The following is a 20,873-nucleotide window of genomic DNA, read 5'->3' as shown; positions in this document are numbered from 1 at the left end:
AAGTACTATGAAGAGTATACTGTGAAGAGCACGGTACCATCATGTCTATTAGTTTATAACTGTAAACTTATACATTTATATTGACATCCTGTGGCTTTGGCCACTACTTTTGGCTCATAAAAAAATTTGTGTTGCATACATTTTTATGGGGGAAAAAAAAGATGACAATTTTCTAAATTACAAACATACAGCAAATAAAGATGACTTTAATGTTCAAGTTTTCTGGATTTTTTTTTTTATTTGAGTTATAAAATGTGAAGTGCCATCAGCAAACTCCGCAGTTTGCCAACCTGCTTTGTTACAAGTATTTACACCCAAAAAGTCAAGGATTTTCCATCTCATATTTCCATACCTCACAGTCCCGTATTTCCATGGGTTGAAATATCTTGGTATCAAGTTGTCCCAAGTTCCATTGTCAAAGTTTTAAATATTTAAAATATTTACAAAGTCCAGTATTCCAAAACTCCCAAGTCACACTGTAGCTTGTTTAATGCAAAGGCAGGTGCAAGAGCTTTAACTGCTTCAGTAGTGTGTGACAATGAAACAGTTGAGCTGGTGGAATTAAAGGAGTTGTTAAACTGACATGGTCCTCTCTACAAGATCTCAAAGTTTTAGAAGGTAATTATTCCTCTTCTAAAGGAAAGGCTAGACACGGAAGTGTGTAGTTAATGTACATAATGAAATGTCAATTTAGCCATTGTAGAACACCAGCTTCCATGATCCTTTCTTGTGAAGAACTGAATGACAAAATTAATCATTAAAAAGAGAAAAGAAAAAAGGCCACCCAGTCACTCATTCTTCTTCCAGATTTTGTTTTTCTTCAGAGTATCTCAAGACAAAAATAAAACTCCCGCAATAAATACAAATACAGCAGAGAAATGGTCAAATAAGACTGCACAGAGTTCTGGCCTGGTGACCAAAAAAAAAAAAAGATATGGGAAAAGTAAAATATTTGATAGGATGTTTCCCACACATGTCCACTGTGTCCAGAAAAAAAACAAAATTAGTTATTCCTCTTTTCCTGAGGCTCATCATGAAAAACGTCCATGTTTGAGTCAGTTCCCAGCCGTGAAGATTACACAGAGGTAATGACAATCATTAGGTGGGGCGAGATAGTAGAGATCCGGTTCAGGAGGTCAGGAGCTAGCTGGGTCAGGTGGCTTTCCGAAAACTCGCAAGGTGGGAAAATCTGCAGCACGTAAGCAGGCTGGGGAAACAAAAGTCCAAAATCAGTTACGGGTGATTTATACTTAGTTATGCGCAGGCGTCGCACAAAGAAACTAAGCGATCTACAAGCTCACAATGTGTTGCAGTATGTTGTGAGCTTCTAGATCTGCTACCCGCAAGGAACGTGTATCCATGAAGTCTAAGTTGCAATTGCTTCCATTGACAGCCCTCTTCGTGAGATGGACAGCTTGGGTTATCCTAGTCTCAAGCCTTTGTTTCACAAAAATACACTGTTGTCATCTGAGCAACTTTCTTTTGCCGTTTATTATATATAATATCATAAATACGTGCATTACCTGTGTGGTCATTATCACCAGCGTGTGAGCCGAATTCCAAATGAAGTAGTTTTGGGGACACTCATTTTCCACGACTCAATGTCCATTTTACACGACTCAATGTCCTACATATGTCAAAACTGGTGATATAAAGGAAGTTGATTGATGTAAAATGAGCGCTCCCCAAAACAACTTCTGCTCACATGCCTGATGACAATGAGCATACATAGTTTATAGACAGAAGGATGCTCATTTCTTGATTCTGAGGAAGGCCTGAGGAATTTTTAAGAAAGTTGATCATAACATAACGAAGAAGGAAGGAATTGCAACTTAGGAAGTTATGGATGCCCTTCAAGCTGAATGCGGCTATAGATCCATTTTCTCTGTGTGTAGTAGATCAGGCTTTAGACATGATTTAAAAGAAACCTCAAATATTTAGCTTCAGAGCATTTGTTAGTCCTGCATTACCTAAGTAAACAGGGACGCTATATATGAAAGTAAGTTTTAAATCTATGGTATTAAACCATCAGGTTTTCATGTTCATCCTTGGCAAGCAATTATTATGTTGGGCATGAGGGGAAAAAAACATGCAAAAGAAGCTGTCAAAAATAAAACATAAAATTACTAAAATGTACCAACAAGAGACACACCTGATTGGAACCTGGGTTAGGGATGTTTATGATACCAGCAGCCAACTTTGCCTGCAAGTAGTTAATGAAAGCAGTCCTCAGAGCCTGCGTCTGATTTAGGACGTCGTCTTGGTCTCGTCCACATGGCAGAGCTAGGAGGAGACAGAAATCAGTGTCCCCCTGGAATAGAAACAAAATGATGTTAGCTAACTTTGGAGTTCTACATAGTGAGAAATGTTTCAAGGTTACGGTTCACTATATCAGTGGTTCTCAAACTTTTTCATGTGAAGGACCCCCAAATTGACACTTATTAGCCCGCGGACCCCCATTTGAAAAGATATGCCAGGGACCGCCATATGAGAAGATGCGGATCTAGCAGTGATTCTCAACCATTTTAATTTCAAGGACCCCCAGTTTGACATGCATTAGGCTACGGACCCCATTTAATGGCATTTCTAGACTTTCTAGGGACCCCAATTTATATTGTAAAATCAATATTAACTTAACTCTGAGAGTGTGGAAACATTTGTTGGTTTGTACACTCTCAGAGTTACAAACCCATAAGGGTCCATCTGGTTCCTAACCATCTATCATTTAGCTGGGGACCCCCTCGCTCGAACTCCCTCAAGGACCCCTGGGGGTCCCCGGACCCCACTTTGAGAACCACTGCACTATACAGCCCAAATGACTAGAGAAACAAACCGTCATTCTTCTGGCCACACTCTCCAGCTGGGATGCCTCTAGTCTCATTCTCTGGACAATTCGTAGCAATGCTCCTCCCTCTTGTAGAGGCAGTGATCGATGAGCCAGAGCCTTGTTGCCACAGACAAAATGCAGCTGGACTGCAGCCGTGTCATTCTTTAATGCCAGCAGGCCTTGCCACACAATAGGATATTTCTGTTCAAAATGGAGAAAAGGAAAATCAATTAATAATAATGCCAACAGAGTCCACTGAACACTTATTTCCTCATTTCCATTGCCCCACATTTCCCTATGAAATCTAATCTTACAGTGAGCAGCTGCACCATGTTGACAGGTTGGGTCATCTTGCCGTCAGTTTGAGTTTTTACTTGATGGTCTGCACCCTAAGGACCAGAATAAAACGTTATATACTAGGTCACAATCCAATTGTTTCTGAAGCATTGTGGCACTATAGTAGGGGTGCAACAGAAACTCAGACAAATCAATTGATTATAATCAATTGTAATAAAATAATTGATTAAAAAGGCTGCTCTACAAACTGAACTTGTAGATCGTCTATTTTTGCATGACACTGATGTACAACAGTATCAAATACGGTTTAAGTGGTTAATCAGACTAATTGATTTAGTCTATTATTAAAAAATCTCACATCAATGAGATTGTTTTCATGTTGATTCATTGATACGTAACTAAATTATCTTTTCAATTATAGAAAAAAACATCATTTATCGATTATTTGATTAATAGAAAAAGTAATCGATTGAATAATCGCTGAAAAGATAATCGATAGTTGCAGCCCTACACTACAGTACACAGCTGTAAGGTATAAACTCACCATGACTGGTGTGATGCTCAGTGGGGGCTGGTTGAGTCCAACAGGAGACGTCTCCGTGATTTGAGAATGGATGCTCCTTGGGTTTGTGTACATCCCTGAATACTCTGGGAAGGCCCCGCTAGGTCCTGGTGGCATTAGCTGAACTCTCTGGGGAGAAGCCATGGCAGGACCGGGTGTTCGTATGTTCATTATTCCATCCTTGCCTAGAGGAGAATGGGACCTCTTTCCCTCCAGTGGCTTAGCAACATCCTTCTCAGACATAGCTTTTGTCAACACGTGGGGTCTCGGTGACAAGGATAAAGGGATGTTGGAAGATGTCGATGATTGGGGGGGAAGGGACTCTTGGATGTGTCCAGCGTGTGGATCTGCAGCTGTGCGATCGCCCTGTTGGTGTAAGAGCACACGCATATCTCTTTGTGCCATGTATGGATCCATCTGTAGACCGCTGCGCAGTGACGCACGGGAATCCGACTGCATAGTCTCTGCTTTCAGCTGCGTGGCAGATTGTCGCCCGGCAGCCTGGAGAGTCGGGAAGCGTCGCGTTTCATCCTGCTCTGCCTCGTGGCTCCTTACGGAACTGGGATTAACCTTGAGAACCATGTCCCTGCTGACGGCCTGCGGTGAGGTTGGACGCTGTTGTAAGGAGCCGGGCCAGGGAGAGGCATGAGGCTCACTGTGCATCCCAAAATTCATCACAGAGAGTGGTGGGGTATTGACCCGAACGTCACCCTGAACGAGGTGCCCCATTTGGCTAACACGGTGGGGAGACATCCTCCCTATGCTTCCATGAGCACTGTGGGGAGGCATGATAACCGACTGTTCTCCGTGATGCACACCGGACACATACTGTTGCATAGCAGGTAGGCCAGAAGGTAACATCACTGGGATGCCCTTAGGGGACGAGGAACCGATGGGTGAGGACACTTTAGCAAACGGAGAATGCGGATGCCCCGACTTCCGGGGGGAACGTGGTTCCTGCTTGACTGCGCCGAGGTGAGATGCAGTCCTGTCACCAGCAGCACCTGAACCAAAACCTACATGGTTGCCAGGTGGAGAGGGTAAGTGGGGACTTATCGCCGGACTGATAGCAGAGGTCCAAGATGATTTAGCACCATCTGCACCGTGAGGATCACCACTTTCCACTTTCTTTTGATGTTTCATTAACATGTATTCTGAATGATGGTAACCCATTACTTGCTGGTTTCCCACTCCTTGTTGAAGACGCTTCACTACACCTTGGGCTCCAGACTGGTACGGTGAGTCCATCTTCTCCAAACCTGTGCTTTCTTGTTTAATAGAAGATGAGGCTAACTGTGTCTTGCCAGAATGCCCATGGTCCATCTGTGAAGGAGGCCCCTTTGCGGCCCCCGATTGAGTGTGTGTGTACAACTCCTGTTTAATCTGGGGCATGGAAACCAACTGCTGAGATTCCATGTCGACTGCTGTTGCTTGTGGGATCTGGCTGATCTTTGCACTGATCCGCTGCGGTCCCTCAGTTTTCTGTCCAGAGTGGCTTAATACTACCACGCCTTCAGAAGTATTCACCCTCAGACCTGGGCTAGAGCCAGTGCTAAGAGTGGAGCTCTCAACGAGAAAGCGCCCAGCACTTCCACCTTCTTCTCCAACAGATGGCCCATGGTATGATCCACTCTCATCAATACTGGGCCGATAGGCCTGTTTGGGAAGAGCCATATCCAAGCATGGATTTGCAGCCGTCATGGATGCCTTCTCTTCGGGGTCAGGGGGATTGCAAACACGACTGATAACGGAAGTAGCAGTGGATGCAATAACAGAAATCACAGACTTTGTCTCAGGAGATGGCAGTGAGGCTGGAGATCGGACAATGGGCTGAACTGAATGAGTTGGCATTCTACTTTCTGATAGTGGTGACTTATTTGGCACAACAGCTGATGGAGTATTACCGTCAGACAGGTGTTGATCTCGAGTGGTAGACAGATTACTAGGAACAGAAATACTGCCCGGCAGTGAAACGTTTTTGTGTTTCATAAGAATTTGCCGTAGGTCACTGGTGTTATGATCAGTATCTGTGTTTTCATTTTCAGAAGATAAAGGCTGGTTTTCCAATGATGTGACTGGTACGACAGGTGAAGAAGGAACTCCTGTATCTTTAGATTGGTTGAGCCAGTCTGGTGGGGAAACAGGTATTCTACTTGACTGAAGGGGCCTGATAATTGCCTGGCTGAGAGGCGGTGACAAGGAAGGGGAGATGCACTCAGGTGGTGGTACCTGCTGAGGTTTTGGACAGGTAGGACTCTTGGACTGAGGACAGATAGGTCTAAGATGTTGATGTTGCTCTTCAGGAGATGATTTTGACTCCGTGTTTATATCTGTAGCCTTGATGGTCAAAGGCTCGGGTTCTGGCTTCCATGTAGTAGCAGTAATGACAGCTGCTGCTGCTGCTGCTGGAGCTGCCTCTGAAGGACTCTTTATGTTGGATAGTGTGCTATCTGATGGAGGAGCTGAGGATTCTTCAGGCAATGACTTGGCTTCCTTTGAGTCCTTTTTGCCTGGTCTTTGGCTTTTAGAGCGTTTAGGTGTTTTAGCTCTTCCCTTGGCACCTTTCTTTGGTGTAGCAGGGAAGAGAGGCCCCTCTGTTATGGTAGATGCATCCGTTTCAGGTTCATCCTCCTTGATTGGCTCAATAACGACTTGCAACTCTGGTTCTGAATCTACGTCTCCACTGGTTACTGGGGGTGCTTGGGGTGTAGCTGCAGGCATATCCTCAGCGGTGATGGAATCAATAGCAGCCATGAGCTCCGTCTCACTTGCTGGATTAGATGGTTTTTCTTCCTCTGCGTCACATTTAATCTCAGCCTCGGGTGGAGGTGGAGGTGGAGGAGTAGGTGTAGTAGATGGCTCTGCTGGCAGGGATGGATCTGTAAGTTTAGCAATATTCTCCACAGCCTGCACCAATTCAAGCTCTTGGGTGAATAAGCTTTTGGGTGCATCCAGAGGCTGGCTGTCATCTGCTGTATCTTCTTCCTTGTCTTCTTTGCCAGATGCCATTTTAGTAGTCTCAGATATTTGATCGGGTCTAACTATTTTGGAACTCTCCTCTTGAATCCCAAGGTCTTCCTCCCCTAATTGAAGAAGATCTTTAACCTCTGTGACATTAAGTCTGATTTTGAGGTTCTTGAGGACTGGAGACTTGGGGGTCCGCATTAACTTGGATTTTCCTCTAACAATCTTTTCTTTCTCCACAGGGGATTTCTCGTCCAAACATGGTGACTCTATATCACTTGTTTTACCTTCACAAGCCCTTTCCTCTATCAGCACGCTTTTCTCTTTGTCGGTCTCTCTTTGAAATTTGTCTGCAACTTGATGCTTATCGTCTGCTACTTGATGCTTATCGTCTGCTACTTGATGCTTATCTTCGTCTTCTTTATTGGGTTCAACTTTAATTGAGGGGTCACCTTTACATGGATTTGAATCCTCCAGAGTAACGTTGTCTTCATCTGTAAATTCCATTTCCTGGTCATCTTCAGACTGTTCCGTTTTATCCCCCTTTCGACCTGGTCCTGCTCCCTTTAAGTTGGCAGGAGGAGAATGTTTGCCTTTTGACACTCTAGGTATTCGTTCACTTTCCGATTCATTCGAGTCCACATCTTTAGTGTCCACTTTAGATTTTTCCCCTCGAGCTGTTGAACCATCTTCACCCTGTCTGCGGTTTTTAGGAGGCCGGCCTCGTCTCGAGTTGGAGACTGGTACAGTCGGTACAGTCGGTACAGTCGAATCCTGCTCCACATTTTGTTGTGGGGCTGCATCTTTATCTACACCACGCTTTCGTGCAGAGCGTGGTGACTCAGTCATGTCTTTTCCAGTCCGCTTCGGGTCATCATCTTCAACAGGCGTGGCATATACAGATTTGACATTTCGGCGCCTTGCTCGTCCCACCGATATGCTCTGCTCTGTGACATCAGAGTCTGTGACATGAATGGGAGACTTGCCTGTGGATTTGGACTCTGAACTGACCTTAAATGACTCTGCTCTTGGGGATGACCCACGTTTCGTGCGTTCACTCTTACGCGTGGCTTGTTTTTCAGAGGTAGAGGCTGAAATGACAGGTGCTGCAGCAACTGGAACAGGGGATTGTTTATTCTTTTTGTTCTTTTGCTCTTTTGTTCTTTGTTCTTTATGCGGCGGTGAGGCTGGCTCCTCATTTGTGTCATTATCTATAGGCACCTGCGCTTTAAGTTTCTTTTCCCCTTCAGGTTCTGGTACTGCTTTGTAAGTGTAATGGTCGTCCTTCTTTAAGACGTCCATCTCCTCCATCGTGGTGGGTGTTGTGGAACTTGTGGCTTCATTTGATTCTTGTGTTGGCTCTGGATCAAGCTCTGGTTCAGAACTGCTCACAAACTCTTCTTGAGCATCACTATTACATGTTTGTTCTTTATTAAGAGGTTTAATATCTTCAATAATATCAGTTCTCCCTTCAGGAGGAGATACTTTACCTCTACCCATTGGATAAACAGGCTCTGGAGGTGCTACAGATATATGACCAGAATCAGTTGGTGGGGGGGTTGGGGGTACAACAAGATGCTCATTTTCTTCTTTTATTTCTCCCTTTTTTGTCGATGCATTTAGCAGTGGCTCAGGGGAAGGACTTGACACAACACATTTCTCTTGTGGCGACATCTCCTTGGGCAAGGGCTGGGCAACAAAACTGGGCACCAGGGGAGGTTCAGAAACTGGCTCCTCTGCAGGGCTAATGGGTTTTATTTCTGGCTCCATTGGAGGTTCTGAAATTCTAGGAGATGGTGAATCATGTTGTTCTAAATCTGATGCCTTTTCAACTTGATTTTCTTCATCTGCCAGCATGTGCTCTCCCCCTTTTTCTTCTGGTTGCGGCTGCTCTTTTAATACTTTCTGTTGTTGAAGTCGTGTAATATCCAGAAAACGACTATGAAAGAGGACAACTGACTCCGAGTCAAGCTGGCCATCTGTTGCACCTTGTTGACCCATTTGCCCACTCTGCCCATGGTCAGGTTCCACATGCATGCGTTCAAGATGTTGGAGTCGCCTTGAATCTTGCTCAAAGATGGAACTGTGAAGGAAGCGGGAAGCAAAAAGCTCTCTGCGTTCCTGTTCTTCTGGCTTGGGCTCCTCCTTTCTGTCCTCAAGTTTGTCTTCAGATCCACTTCTAATCTTTTTCTTCTTCATGTACCAAGACGGCATAGGTCTTGGTGCCACTTCTACCTTCTCAACATCTTTTCTGTTGCGAAAACTTGCGAAGTGGGTATCATAGTCTAAAAATGACCAGTTGTCTTCTCTGGATGAGGAGAGGGATTTTGCACGTTCCAACAAAGCCTTTGTATCTGGTGTGATGTTCTGGTCAAGTGTAAAGGAGTTGAATTTGTACCTCTCAAGGTGTGCTAATTTGGGATCTGAAAACCTGTCCGCCCTTGGCCTCTCAGTGAAAGGTATAGAAGTGGAAGGCATCGGGGAGTGAGGTTTGTTTTCTCTGTCCTCTTCAGAGTCTGATCTTACTTCCCCAGGTTCCAAGTCATGCCAAATGCCATACTCCAAACGCTTGCGATTGTGGACGTTCTTCCCCAAATTTCTAGAGAAGTTTAGGTCAGGTAACGAGTCTTGCTGCTTGACTCTACTCTCCCATCGTTTGTTATGGTCTTCGTCGCAGCCGAGTAATGGAGTATTTGGCTTGCTAATCTGTGTCATGTGTGTCCGTTTAACTGATGCCTCAAGGTCCGAGTGCATTTTGTCATCATGCCTAGCAAACTCTTTCTGAAGAGAATGGTCGACAAATTCATCCTCTCCAAGGTGAGGATAATGTTGATGTCCTGGAGAGGCAGTGTTGTTCCAATCAGGATCCTCACTCTTTTGTCTAAAGCTCCTGTAGACACGCTCCCTCTTGGCACCTACTTCAGTGTCAAACGGGTCTAGCTTTTTGAGTTTAAAAGATGGGAAATGGTCAGTGACATCTTCAGGTGGCTTGCCGACTTCATGGATGAGACTACGGTGCTCGAAATCCTCAGTTTCACTTCCTTGAGGGCTTCCAGTCTTTTCTGATTTGTCAGACTCCTGCTGCTGCTGCTGGTGGAGCTTTCTATTTAGCTCCATTTGCTTGCGGTAACTCTGAGACAGATCAATATCTACATGGTCTTCCCTGTCCTTATCACTTTTGTCGAAGTCAGCTGTATGAGCACTATATTTTCCTGCACCATGATGTTCTTGATCTCTTACACCACCGTGGTCGATATTCCCATCATTTGAATACCTTCTGGATGAATTATGTGCTGGGTGGCGTTTTGACTCCAGTGGGTCTATGGGTCCGTCTGATGGCTCTCTCTTAACCCTCAACTCTTCCTGTCCATCCTTCTGTGTGCCAGGAAACGCACCCTTTTCAGTTTTGTACCTTGCATCTCTACGCTGAGAATCTTTCTGCTGTTTTTCACCATCTAGATCTTTCAAGTATGCAGCACTAGATCCCAAATCTGGAGGTTGATTGCCATCTTCCTCTTCAAGCCTGCTTCTCTTTGCTCGGATAGTTCTCCCACTGGCATCAGCAAATCGCCTTTTTCTTGCAGCGAGGCGATCGGACTCCAACAATGAGTCTTTAACTTCATTTCCAATATCTCCCTTTTGATGTTTCTTACTTCGACTTTTCCCATCCATTTCTAAACTGTCACCTTTTCCCATTTCAGATCTTTCAATTTTTATAGTGTCAAGGTGAAGGGCTGACATTGGATCTGCAGTGACCGGGTCGCTCTCCGCCTTATACCTTTGCCTCTCGTGGCCATCTTGATCTGACAACTTTCCCCTGCCAGAACCTCCATCAAAACCAGCTTCCAGCTCCGTTTCAGGTGGTTGTAGGGTGGAAGGGGACTGCCCCTTTCCTTTCCTCGATTTAATCTTCTCTCCTTTGTCTTTGTCACCCTTCTCCTTTCGCCGCGCACGCTTGCTTTTCTCAGTACCTGCCACACGCTCGCCTTGACTGTTTTTCTCCGTCTTGTCACTCTTCGAGCTTGAGTGTTCCAGTGGGGTTTTGTCCGATTTGTCAAAGTGTGGCGGCGAGAGTGAGCTGACACTGCCACTTCGCTCGGATGACTGGCTATACACCCTTCGTTCAGAGTCTCTAGGGGCTCGCTCAGATGGCGAAGGGGAGACGGCGGGAGTAATAGGTCTCCGCGGATGAGAGGGGCTCCACCTGCCGCGGTCAGCCTCAAACCGTTCTCGTTCCCTTTCTCGCTCCCTCTGAATGTACGTGTACTTCCGAATGTCCTGCTCAAAGGGATCTCTATAATCCCTGTACTCTCTGGGGTCCTCATGGAAACGTGGGTCAAAGTGCTCCCCCTGATAATGTTCCAGCTCAGGAAAACGTTCTCTGCTGCGAGCAGGATATTCCCTACGAGGCTCTTCTGGATAGATGCCAGGGGTCCGTACATTCTCATAGAAAGCTCTTTCTGCTGGAAATTCATGGTATGGAGGTCTGCGTTCCTCTCTGTAACAACAGAGGGAGAAAGAGAGAAGCGCATTAAGTACCTTTGTTTTCAAATATGTAGGATCATACAACCTAAACAATACAAAGCTTTGAGTGACTCATCATTGGGGCTTCAGCTAATTAAACAAATTCACATTATTGCAATTCATTTGTAAGACTACTGTCATTTGTAAAGCAAGGGAAATTCATACAAATAACTTTTTATAATTTGGGGGATAAACAGACCAATTCATTAGTTGACATAATTATTTAATAATTCTGATGTTGTATAATGTTTTAGTTAGGGCCAGCAATGCTAATACAGAAATTGGCACTTTACCGTCTTTCAGGAGGAATTTCATAGAAGTCTCTAATGTCTTGTCCTGATGACTGCATAGCCCTATAGAATGCCATCTGACTCTCTTGACTGGCAAAATCCACCTTTTGAGAGAAAACATTGATTAGGTAAAGTAAGATTACAATATATTATAAAGATTATGCAACGATTTGTTTTTGTTCTTTACCTTTATTTTATTGCCCCCAATCTTCCAGCCTTTGGTCTCCCTGACAGCCGCCTGAGCAAAGTCTGTGTTGTTGTACTGGATGAGAGCCATCCCTTTCAATCTGTCAAACACAACCTATCCAAAAGGACATTCAATTTGTAATTAGAAAGGTCTTGCACAATCAACTTCAAAAATAGAAAGCCCTTTGGCTAATAGAAAAAATATACTAACCTTGACTACATGTCCATAGCGGCAGAAATGCCGAGTGAGGTACTGCTCTGTAATGTTGGAAGCCAAACCGTCTAACCAAACACATGTTGTGGGCATACTCTTCCCAAAGCCAAGCTAAAAAGGAGAGAAAATATATAGTTGTTATAGAGTGACAAAAGATTAAGGACATGCAGATCTTGATAATGATTTGCCACTGAAAACAAAACACCACCTTTAGTCTGTTGCTTCCCAGATATTCTCCATCCATCTTTTTGATTGCTTTGCAGACACTGGCAATATCAGAGTACTGTACAAAAGCATATTGTGGAACTCCATTTACTTTCTTGATGTCAATGTCCTGAGGAGAAAAGGGCAAGACGATTAAGTTCACGCTTACATTTTGAAGTCCATTCATTTACTTTACTCTTATCCCATGGTGACGTACCACAATTTCGCCAAAGCGCTGAAATATATCCAGTAGTTGTTGATAACTAGTGGTCTTCTCAAGGTTGCCTATAAACAGTGTCCTCGTGGCCTTGGGGTGGAACTCATCTATCCGTCCATCCAAAGGTCTAAACTCATTTTCACTCTCGGTTTCTGATGGGAGGAATGTCTTTATTAATATGAGTGAAACCAATAGATGACAATTTGCTGATCTTTTTTTCACAAGCACACACAGTGCAAAAAAACTTACGCTTACCAGGGCCATTCCAGGCTGAGACCTCAATTTGCATGCCAAAGAATAGCTTTCCTTTGGAGACCGTCAGGGCTTTTTCTTGATCTTCCTGCTGTCTGAAGAACACCAAGCCGTACCGGTCTTCTGTGGCCCCATGAATTTGCACCGATGTTACTTTCCCGTGTTTCTTGAATTCATGGAAGAGTCCATCTTTTAAACTTGTGTCTGGAGGAAAACATATGAAGGCTTAATCATTCTGCAATCTGTCTGTAATGTTAATCATTCTGCAATCTGTCTGCAATGTAAAAAAAATAATCAAAAAGGCATGCATTAAAAATGGACGGCAATGATGGCTGCAGAGTTCAGTAATAAAACACATTCACTAGTGATCTCATGAATAAGGTATGACCCTGTGGAAATGTTCCCTTTCCAAACATGCATTTCCAGAAAGTTTTTTTTAGCCTGCTGAAGATATGGGTAATGTTCATGCACCAGTTGCACCCAATGTTTATTTTAGTTTTTTTCCCAAAGTTCATCAATTCTATGTGTTGGTCAGTTTTACTGACTCAAATGTTCTGTCAGTGATGATAATGAAGTCCCATTGTCAGTTGCAGTTTGTATTTGCCCCAGTCTTGTACTTTGGTGTGACGATCTTATGACACTGTAGATGACTCAACAATGACTTTACCCCACAAGGCCATTATTCTGGCTGTACTGATTCTCGTTAAGTTGGGTAATTGTCTAGAATTGCGCACTCAAACTTCTGATATAACAGAAATCAAACTATTGCTCAAATGATGACTTCCCTGTCAAGTGAAAAGTTTTTGAGTAACAATGTCATTGACGATAGAATTAGTTACCATTATTAGCTGTTATTATTATTATTATTTGGAAAGCAAACCAAGTGGTCAGATGATTGACATATATTTGTGTGCGTGGGCTCTAATTTACAACAGACAAAACGATAGATTTAACGCTTAAGTCAACATTTTATATATGTTCATTAACTGACCTGTGGAGCGCACTGGTAGGTTTTGCACCCTAATTCCAAAGCTTCTGCGTGGCTCATCTCCATCCATCGTCATGCCTGACTGGGGAGCTACATGTGTAGCAGACGACTGCACAGACCGTGCACGGGACCCATCACTTGAACTGCTATTTGAATCACTGCTGCCAAACAGACAAACGTGCCAAAACATAAGCACAACAGTCAATAGGATTTGTGGTGGCTTCTCCTCATGGAAAAAGCATTCAGTAATCCGGTAAGAAGTCACGATAAGCACTTAACGAAACATAACATGTCTCACCTGCCACTGCCCGTGCTGCTGCTGCTACTGACTGAGTCAGAGCTTGAGGACCTGCTGTGGGACCGAGAACGTGGGCCTCTCCCAGGCGACGGAGGAGCTCTTTTTGGGGAGTGGGGAGCTTTGGGGGTTTGTCCTGTGGTCCGTTGTGGAGAGGGATGGCGAGACTGTGAAGAATGAGACGATCGGCTGCGACGGTGATGATAAGTTCTGTCAACACGCCGCCCTCTGTCATCCCTATAGAGCTCACGGCGTGCAGCACTTGTAAGAGTGAAGGGGTCGCCACGAATTCTGGACTCAAAATGTGGGTCTGATGCATCAAAGCTTGCAGCCATAGTACTGCTCCCTGGGCCAGCAGCAGCAGCAAACATGGAACGGTCACGGTAATAATCAGCATTGTATTGACGGTGTCTGTCAAAAGATCCACTGCGATCATGGTGTCCATAGGGGCTGTGATCATATGCACGTTCCCGGCTTTCTGAGCTACTGTAAAACAAGAACAGGTTTGAGGGGGAAATGGGAGAGCAAGAGTTATTTTAATCAAACGGTTACACAGAAAACATATACTAAGAGATACATTGCACCCTACGCAACAGTGATATTCAAAAAAGTGCAGTATTCTTAAAGTACTCCTCCAAAACCAGAAATTCATCATGGAGCCGGCCAAAAACAGAGGGAAATTGATCAAATAAGTAACTTATCAGTGGTTTAAAGGTTAATACAAGTCTTTGACACGCTGATCACCTAATTATTTTGAAGAAAACTATTGTGAATAGTTAATGAAAGGTCCCACAGCATCCTGAAAAGAAAATAACGGTAGGCTTGGTGGTTCTTTTGCAAAATGGGGAATCTGATCAGAAGAAAAGTGACACTGTATGATATTAGTGCTATATGATATGAGCCTGTATGATATTTTCATTAGAAGGTATGGCTTTTGCAGGATTTTGAGTTTCATTTTTAAAAAGGGACATTCTGGAAGCCCATGGCAATAATGTGAATCGATGAAAAGAAAGCTAAGACTTGCACATCCACACCATGTGTTGGTCAGGTGCTGAGTGAAAAGCAATAACTTGAATCAACAAAATGATTGCCCAATTCTATTATTATGAGGAAGAATGAATGGTTTGAGGCATTTATTCCCATCAAAGCCAGAATGAGAGACGGGCATATTATGTCAAATACAGTAGTTTTGTCTTGACAGAAAATAAGTCTAATTCGCTGGTGCTCGCTTCTCTCACATAAAGACAGACAGAGCATTTAACAGTAAAGCACACACTGTTAAAACAAGTTTAATTCATAAGTAGTAATATAACTGTCCTGCAATTTTTATCCTGATATTATGTACGTATATACAAATGTTCTATGAAGGCAAAATAGTATATTATGGGTTCAAATGGATATTCTTCTCAGCCAATTAATAAATATGAAAATGATTTTGACCTGGCCTCAAAATGACAAGTTAAAAAAATACAACAATAAGTATTGTATTTGACTGACTGATATAATACTAGTATTGATTTTATTTATAGTCATTTTAAGCAGGGCAAAAGCAAGTGAGAGAGACAGACAGACAGACAGAGAGACAGAGAGAGAGACAGAGAGAGAGATGCACGTGAGATATTGAGCTCAGAATTAAAGCCACTGACAGAATGATTCCCAAGAAACATTCCGATTCAAAATAGTCAGTCACCTTTCTTTCTAAAAGCAGTGCAAAACATAAGAAAATGAGACACGGTGCAAAGGTTAGGGAAAGAGAGATGCAGAGGGCAGAACAAATACCAACCTTTTTGTAAAGAAGTTACCGAACCTAATCCAAATACAATCTAGGTGGTGAGATTTGTGACAGCCCGAATGAAAAACAAAGGGAAAAATCTATTGATCTAATTAGGAAAAAAATACTGTTCCATTGAAATGTACCGTGCGCAATCGTCGAATGTCGTGTAGAGTACCAAGCCAGTGGGTTGTTGATGTGTAATCCACAATTAGGCTACTTAATTTCTTCATTGGATGGAAAAAGGGAAAACAAAATCAAAGACATGGATCTCTTAATGGATTTCACGATGTGTAAAAACACAGCCACAAATGATCTTAAATACCGTATATAAACATGAGTAAAAAAAAAAAAAAAAAAAGATGAATTAATCTTAAAGCCATTTCTGCACATTCCAATTGGCATGATCAATAAATGTTCAATCGACAAAAAATATATCCATCTTGGTCAGTCTGGTCTTCTGCTTCAAATTGCTATGTTTCACATTCAAAAAAGGTTATTCCTCTTCTGGAGAATGCAGATACAGTTAAATAGTACACAAGCTTGCAAATTCAAATGAACAATACCTTTAAAAAATATGTTTTAAAAAAAAACCTGTATGGTCTTCAGTGTAACATAATCCTGCCTATGGCCATGGCATACATTCCGTAGTATTATGGATCCTATAAAATGTACTGTATGGACTGCCATGCTTCACCTTCTAGGTTTTAGCAAAAACAATCTTCAGATGAATAGTTGCATTTGAATCGCTTTGAAAAAGTAGATCTCAGTTCTCTGCAAGCAAGTGTTTTTCAGATCTTCACCCCAGATATTGAGGCCCGACAGCTACATCCACACTTGAGAAGAGTAATCCAAAGGAATGGAAGTTACACCTATCCAAACTATGGTCCATTCCGTACATCCAAAAAGAGGTATCGTACTGCTTACTTCCAAGACGGTACATCCAAACAGCAGAGTATGGATGTGTCTTCATGGTCTTCAATTCATGAATAAAAAAATATCTCCACAAATTTGATTATCCATATTCTTGCAAATTCTTCTTTGCAGTCTCCATATTTATATGAAAAGGAAAATATTAATATTGTCATACAATGCTTTAGATTGCCTATTTAAGCACTATTGGGCCCTTACTAAATCTAGTCAGTGGAATCTTCTTGAATCCATAACATTACATTACTTACATCCAAAAGAGTGCGTATCCAGAGATGCAAAGTTTTTTTTTACAAAAAGTAGGCCATCCATTGAATGGTGCTGAGATGAGAAATAATTCTGTCCCCAGAGATCTGAGGTCCATACATTAATTACCCTACCTGCTTAAATATAGGCTATAGAAGTCATATTTAATCCTTTGGTAGACATGATTTACTTCCAGGTTCCAGCGATCCCAGGTTAGATCCCATGCTTCAGAAAAAAAGAAGAAAAACAACTCCACAAAAAAAAACTCACCAGGATATATTCCCACAAAATGTAATAAATCCAACTCACTGGGATATTCCTCATAGATGTAATATCCAAACGTGAAGCCAAACCTTGAAAGATAGTTACCTTACCGAATGATATTTATGCAGAATATGCACTATAATTTTTTACTTAGATCCCATGAGTGAGGCGAGTCGACTGGGATGGAAAGTGGAACAATCCCTAGATTACCTTTCTGCTACACCTTGCGGCATATATTCCTGTTTTCTAACCCAACTTTGTCATTATGATTTAGTGGGATAACATTCATCTGCTAGATTCCCCTATACCTAAAAGGGGAGACCGTGTCCACTTACCCATCTATTCTCCGTTCATAACGTCCCTCTCTGGTGTGAAGGGACACCGGGGGGCCAAACACTGGACCAACTGTCCCCCTAGAGAATCCTGAAACCTCTCGACTGCTTGCGGGCGAGGCGTCTTCGAGACCCCGAACAGCGCTAGGGACTGACCCAGGTTCATTGTAGTCAGTTCGGAGGTCCCTGTCTCCCATCTTGTTGACAGCATTGTGAGCCTTCTGAGCACTTTTGATATCCACAAAATCCACAAAGGCTGCCACACCGCCTTCTGACCCCCGCTTCCGCAGAACTTTGACACTCTCCACACGTCCATACCTGAAAATCAACAGCAATGACATTACAAAATGAATAAAAGGACCAAAAATTCATACTATAACATGTGCTGTTGCTGATTGTGAGTGAGTACATCCAGTATAATGTTTACTAAGGTTCCACTTCCAGCCACACCACAGTGGAAAAACTGTTCTATTGTATCCCATTTACTATTTTACATTCCTGATTACAAGTTCCAAATAATACAGTTAACATTAATACAGTAACCATTAGTTGATCGTCCTTCCGGGACCCACCATAGTGTCAAATGTCAATATGTGACACGTACAAGAGTGTCCCGCAGACTGGTGTTAATGTAGCAGTATGATTATTACTGTAATAAAAGCTATACATATTGGATTGTTAGTTTAGTTGTGTGCAGTACTGTTGGGGCTGTTTTGTGGATCTGTTGCACGAGCAGCACCAGCCAGCGGCCTAAGCAGTGCTGTACTTGGCTATTTAACGTTAGCAAGTTGGGAGTTGAAGTGAGGGCTTTCACTTATTATGTGTAATTAAGTGTAGCCTACGACCCGGGACGTTTACATTGATCACAATTAACAGCGATATTCACACGAGTTCTGAGTTATAACATGTCAGGTTTATCTGATCCGTAGTACACGAAACAGTGTTGATTAGCCTTGCTAGTGGCGGTATAGCTACTGACGTCAGTCAACTACTGTTAAGTTAAATAATAAGCGTTGAAACTAACACAGCCTAATGGTTCGCTAGCTGCTTTTACGAACTATTTTCGAACTAACCCATAACGCACATACATTTCACGCATACCTTTAACACATTCAGCAACCATTTACACAAGCAGTGAGTCAAGCTAACAGGCTAACAGGGGGAGTCACTCTGTGAACATGGGAAACGTCTTCAACAAAATGGTTGGATGGTGTTATGGTGGTGAATGGAGGCGAACATGGGCTAAAGTTCGCCTCACGTTGTGAAACCCCCAAAACACACCAGTGTGAGTGTTTTAGTGCAGCACGGGGTTATTATTTTTAAATACTCATGTAACAGTCTCATATTAAGCAACATGGCACAAACGTCAACAGGCCTCTGGTTGGTTGGTTGTTAGCTCCCTGGGCATGATGCTATAGCTAACACCAACTCGGCTAACGTTACACTTTGTTTATACTCATTTGTATACGACTCATTCGATTGATAAAAGGGACGCGTTTTCAGCTGGAAAAGGTGTCGACGCGACTCGAGTCGACACTTTCCCCCGTTGAAAACACGTCCTTTTCTCAACCGAACGACACGCTCGCGCGATGAAGTCTATCTAAAGTAGCCTGTCGTCGGGTATTTGGACGTAGCGCGCGCTGCCGCCTGCCTGCCTCGTCAAAAAAAAAGCTCCCTCTCTCTCCCTCCTCGCTTGTCTTCTTGCGTAACGTTCGTTTAAACGTGAAACCAAACCAAAAACCCTTACCGTTTAAAATGTTCCACGATCTTGTCCTCTCGGACATGTTCGGGTAAATTCCCGACCCAAAGGTGTCTGGTTTCCCGGACCATCTTCTTTCTTGCGCTCCACTTCCCCCCGTCCTACACATATGATATGCTCTGTGCACGTTTGGACGCTCGCCGGGTCGGTCGGTCGGTCTGTCAGGAGGTCCGCCTCGCTCACTCACAAAATGAGCGACGACGAGAGATTCCGTCAAATTGTGTTGTCCTGCTGCCGTGCGCTGCGGCGGCCTCGGCCTGGCCGCTGATCTAGCTGTTCGTTCCCTGGTTCAATGCAATCTATTGGGGATGTGTATGTGTGTGTGTGAGCGGTGCACACTCACTCGTTGGAGCTGCGCTACGTGCACGACGACGACGACGGCGGCGGCGTCTGCTATACTCCTCCTGGGTGGATTTCCCGTGAATTTGCGCGTACTTGTGAACATGTGCGCGTTTCGTTATATTGGCAACAACAATACTACTTCAAGGAATGTAATTCTGTTTTATGATAGCTGGGGGGAGGGGGGGTAATTAACAATAATGTAGTTGTAGTAGCAGGGTTGTTTGCAGACAATATGGTGGTTAGCATGTCTGTGTTAATACATTAGTTGGCATTCTTGATGATGACCACTGCTGCCATAATATGATAGTCACTCACAACAAAACTGAGACATCACATCACCCGGGGCTTGTGTTAAATCTGTGCCCGTTGGGTTGCTTCAATGCGGTTGATATAAATAAAAAATAGACCGTGAAAAGAAGACCTTTAACACACATTTGACCAAGGCACTAGCCTATACCTTGACAAAAAATGGCTTAATTGTGATCACAGCCGTTATAATGCAGTGTAATGAATATGATATTGTGACGCCACCTATATAGTGATCATTATATTCTGTTCCACTTGTGATACGTATTAACAAGTGGAACTACCTCATTTTGAGGATCACTGCTGATATGCAGCATTACTGAATGTGAACATATTTTTGGGAATTTTGTTTCTCTCCTCATCATTGCCCTACAAAGCAAAGGGGCAGTAATTGTGTGAGTTGTGAGGGTTGACCTCCTGTCTCTCGAAAAGTCACCTATTATTAGCACAGACAAGGACAGTATGTCCCATAGCAACATTTCTGGGTATAACATTTGCTGATGTGACATGAACAGTAAACCCATGTCATGTTGACCTTTAAAACATGTTGAAGTAGTTGCTGTTTGGCTTTGAATGTATGCTAAGTAGAGTGAAATGATGAGCCTATATGAGCTGATTCTACTTTCCAGACCTATAGGCCTACACAGTGGAAGCAATCTCTCCAGGTCTCACACAACACTATCCAAACAAAATGTTCTGTTTACTGTGGCATTTGCAGGCTATTGAAAATTATCAGCAGAATTCAGTACTCGGCCACAATAATTCTACAAATTGCCTTCACTCATACTCATAGCCTATCTGCCGTTGAAATATGCTGATGTTGCCCACTGAAGTATTTTAAAATGCAATAAATCCTCTGCTACATGCTGATCCGTGGAGTGTTAGTATGATGAATGAAACAAGGCAATCTAGAGGTGTGTGTTGTTGAGCTACTTTAGCACCCCCTGCTACTTTGTAGACAGACAGACAAAAACTAAAAATGTTATTTCCCAGTGCAGAAAACGTCCCTGTCACAGTAAGGAATAGCATGAGGTACATACAAAAGCCATTAGATGTTAAAGCTGCATTTCATAACTTTTTTTAATGTAATACAATGTTATTTG

At 43.1% G+C, this 20,873-nt stretch overlaps 1 protein-coding gene across 5 annotated transcripts; it reads right to left on the bottom strand.

Moving 5' to 3' along the window:
* Positions 1 to 101: 101 nt before the first annotated feature.
* Positions 102 to 19,470, bottom strand: LOC308082771 (msx2-interacting protein). 5 transcript variants are annotated; one of them, XM_080424772.1, is made up of 15 exons: positions 19,111 to 19,470; positions 17,367 to 17,681; positions 13,824 to 14,306; positions 13,529 to 13,686; positions 12,535 to 12,741; positions 12,286 to 12,437; positions 12,073 to 12,198; positions 11,862 to 11,975; positions 11,652 to 11,765; positions 11,468 to 11,568; positions 3,669 to 11,148; positions 3,142 to 3,216; positions 2,834 to 3,028; positions 2,153 to 2,311; positions 102 to 1,207 (listed from the first exon to the last, which is right to left on the bottom strand). In XM_080424772.1, the coding sequence occupies exons 1-15, from the start codon at positions 19,191 to 19,193 to the stop codon at positions 1,076 to 1,078; spliced, it is 9,894 nt and encodes a 3,297-aa protein (XP_080280898.1). In that variant the 5' UTR covers positions 19,194 to 19,470; the 3' UTR covers positions 102 to 1,075. The 5 variants fall into 5 exon arrangements, with proteins under 5 accessions (XP_080280898.1, XP_080280900.1, XP_080280899.1 ...); XM_080424774.1 differs by having other exon boundaries at positions 12,541 to 12,741; XM_080424773.1 differs by having other exon boundaries at positions 13,529 to 13,683.
* Positions 19,471 to 20,873: the final 1,403 nt, after the last annotated feature.

The sequence above is a fragment of the Gymnoscopelus braueri genome (genome assembly GCF_963280865.1).
Source record: "Gymnoscopelus braueri genome assembly, chromosome: 3".
Classification (NCBI taxonomy): Eukaryota; Metazoa; Chordata; class Actinopteri; order Myctophiformes; family Myctophidae; genus Gymnoscopelus; species Gymnoscopelus braueri.
The sequence above is the reverse complement of the archived record's forward strand: the minus strand, read 5'-3'. Positions and strand labels throughout refer to the sequence as shown.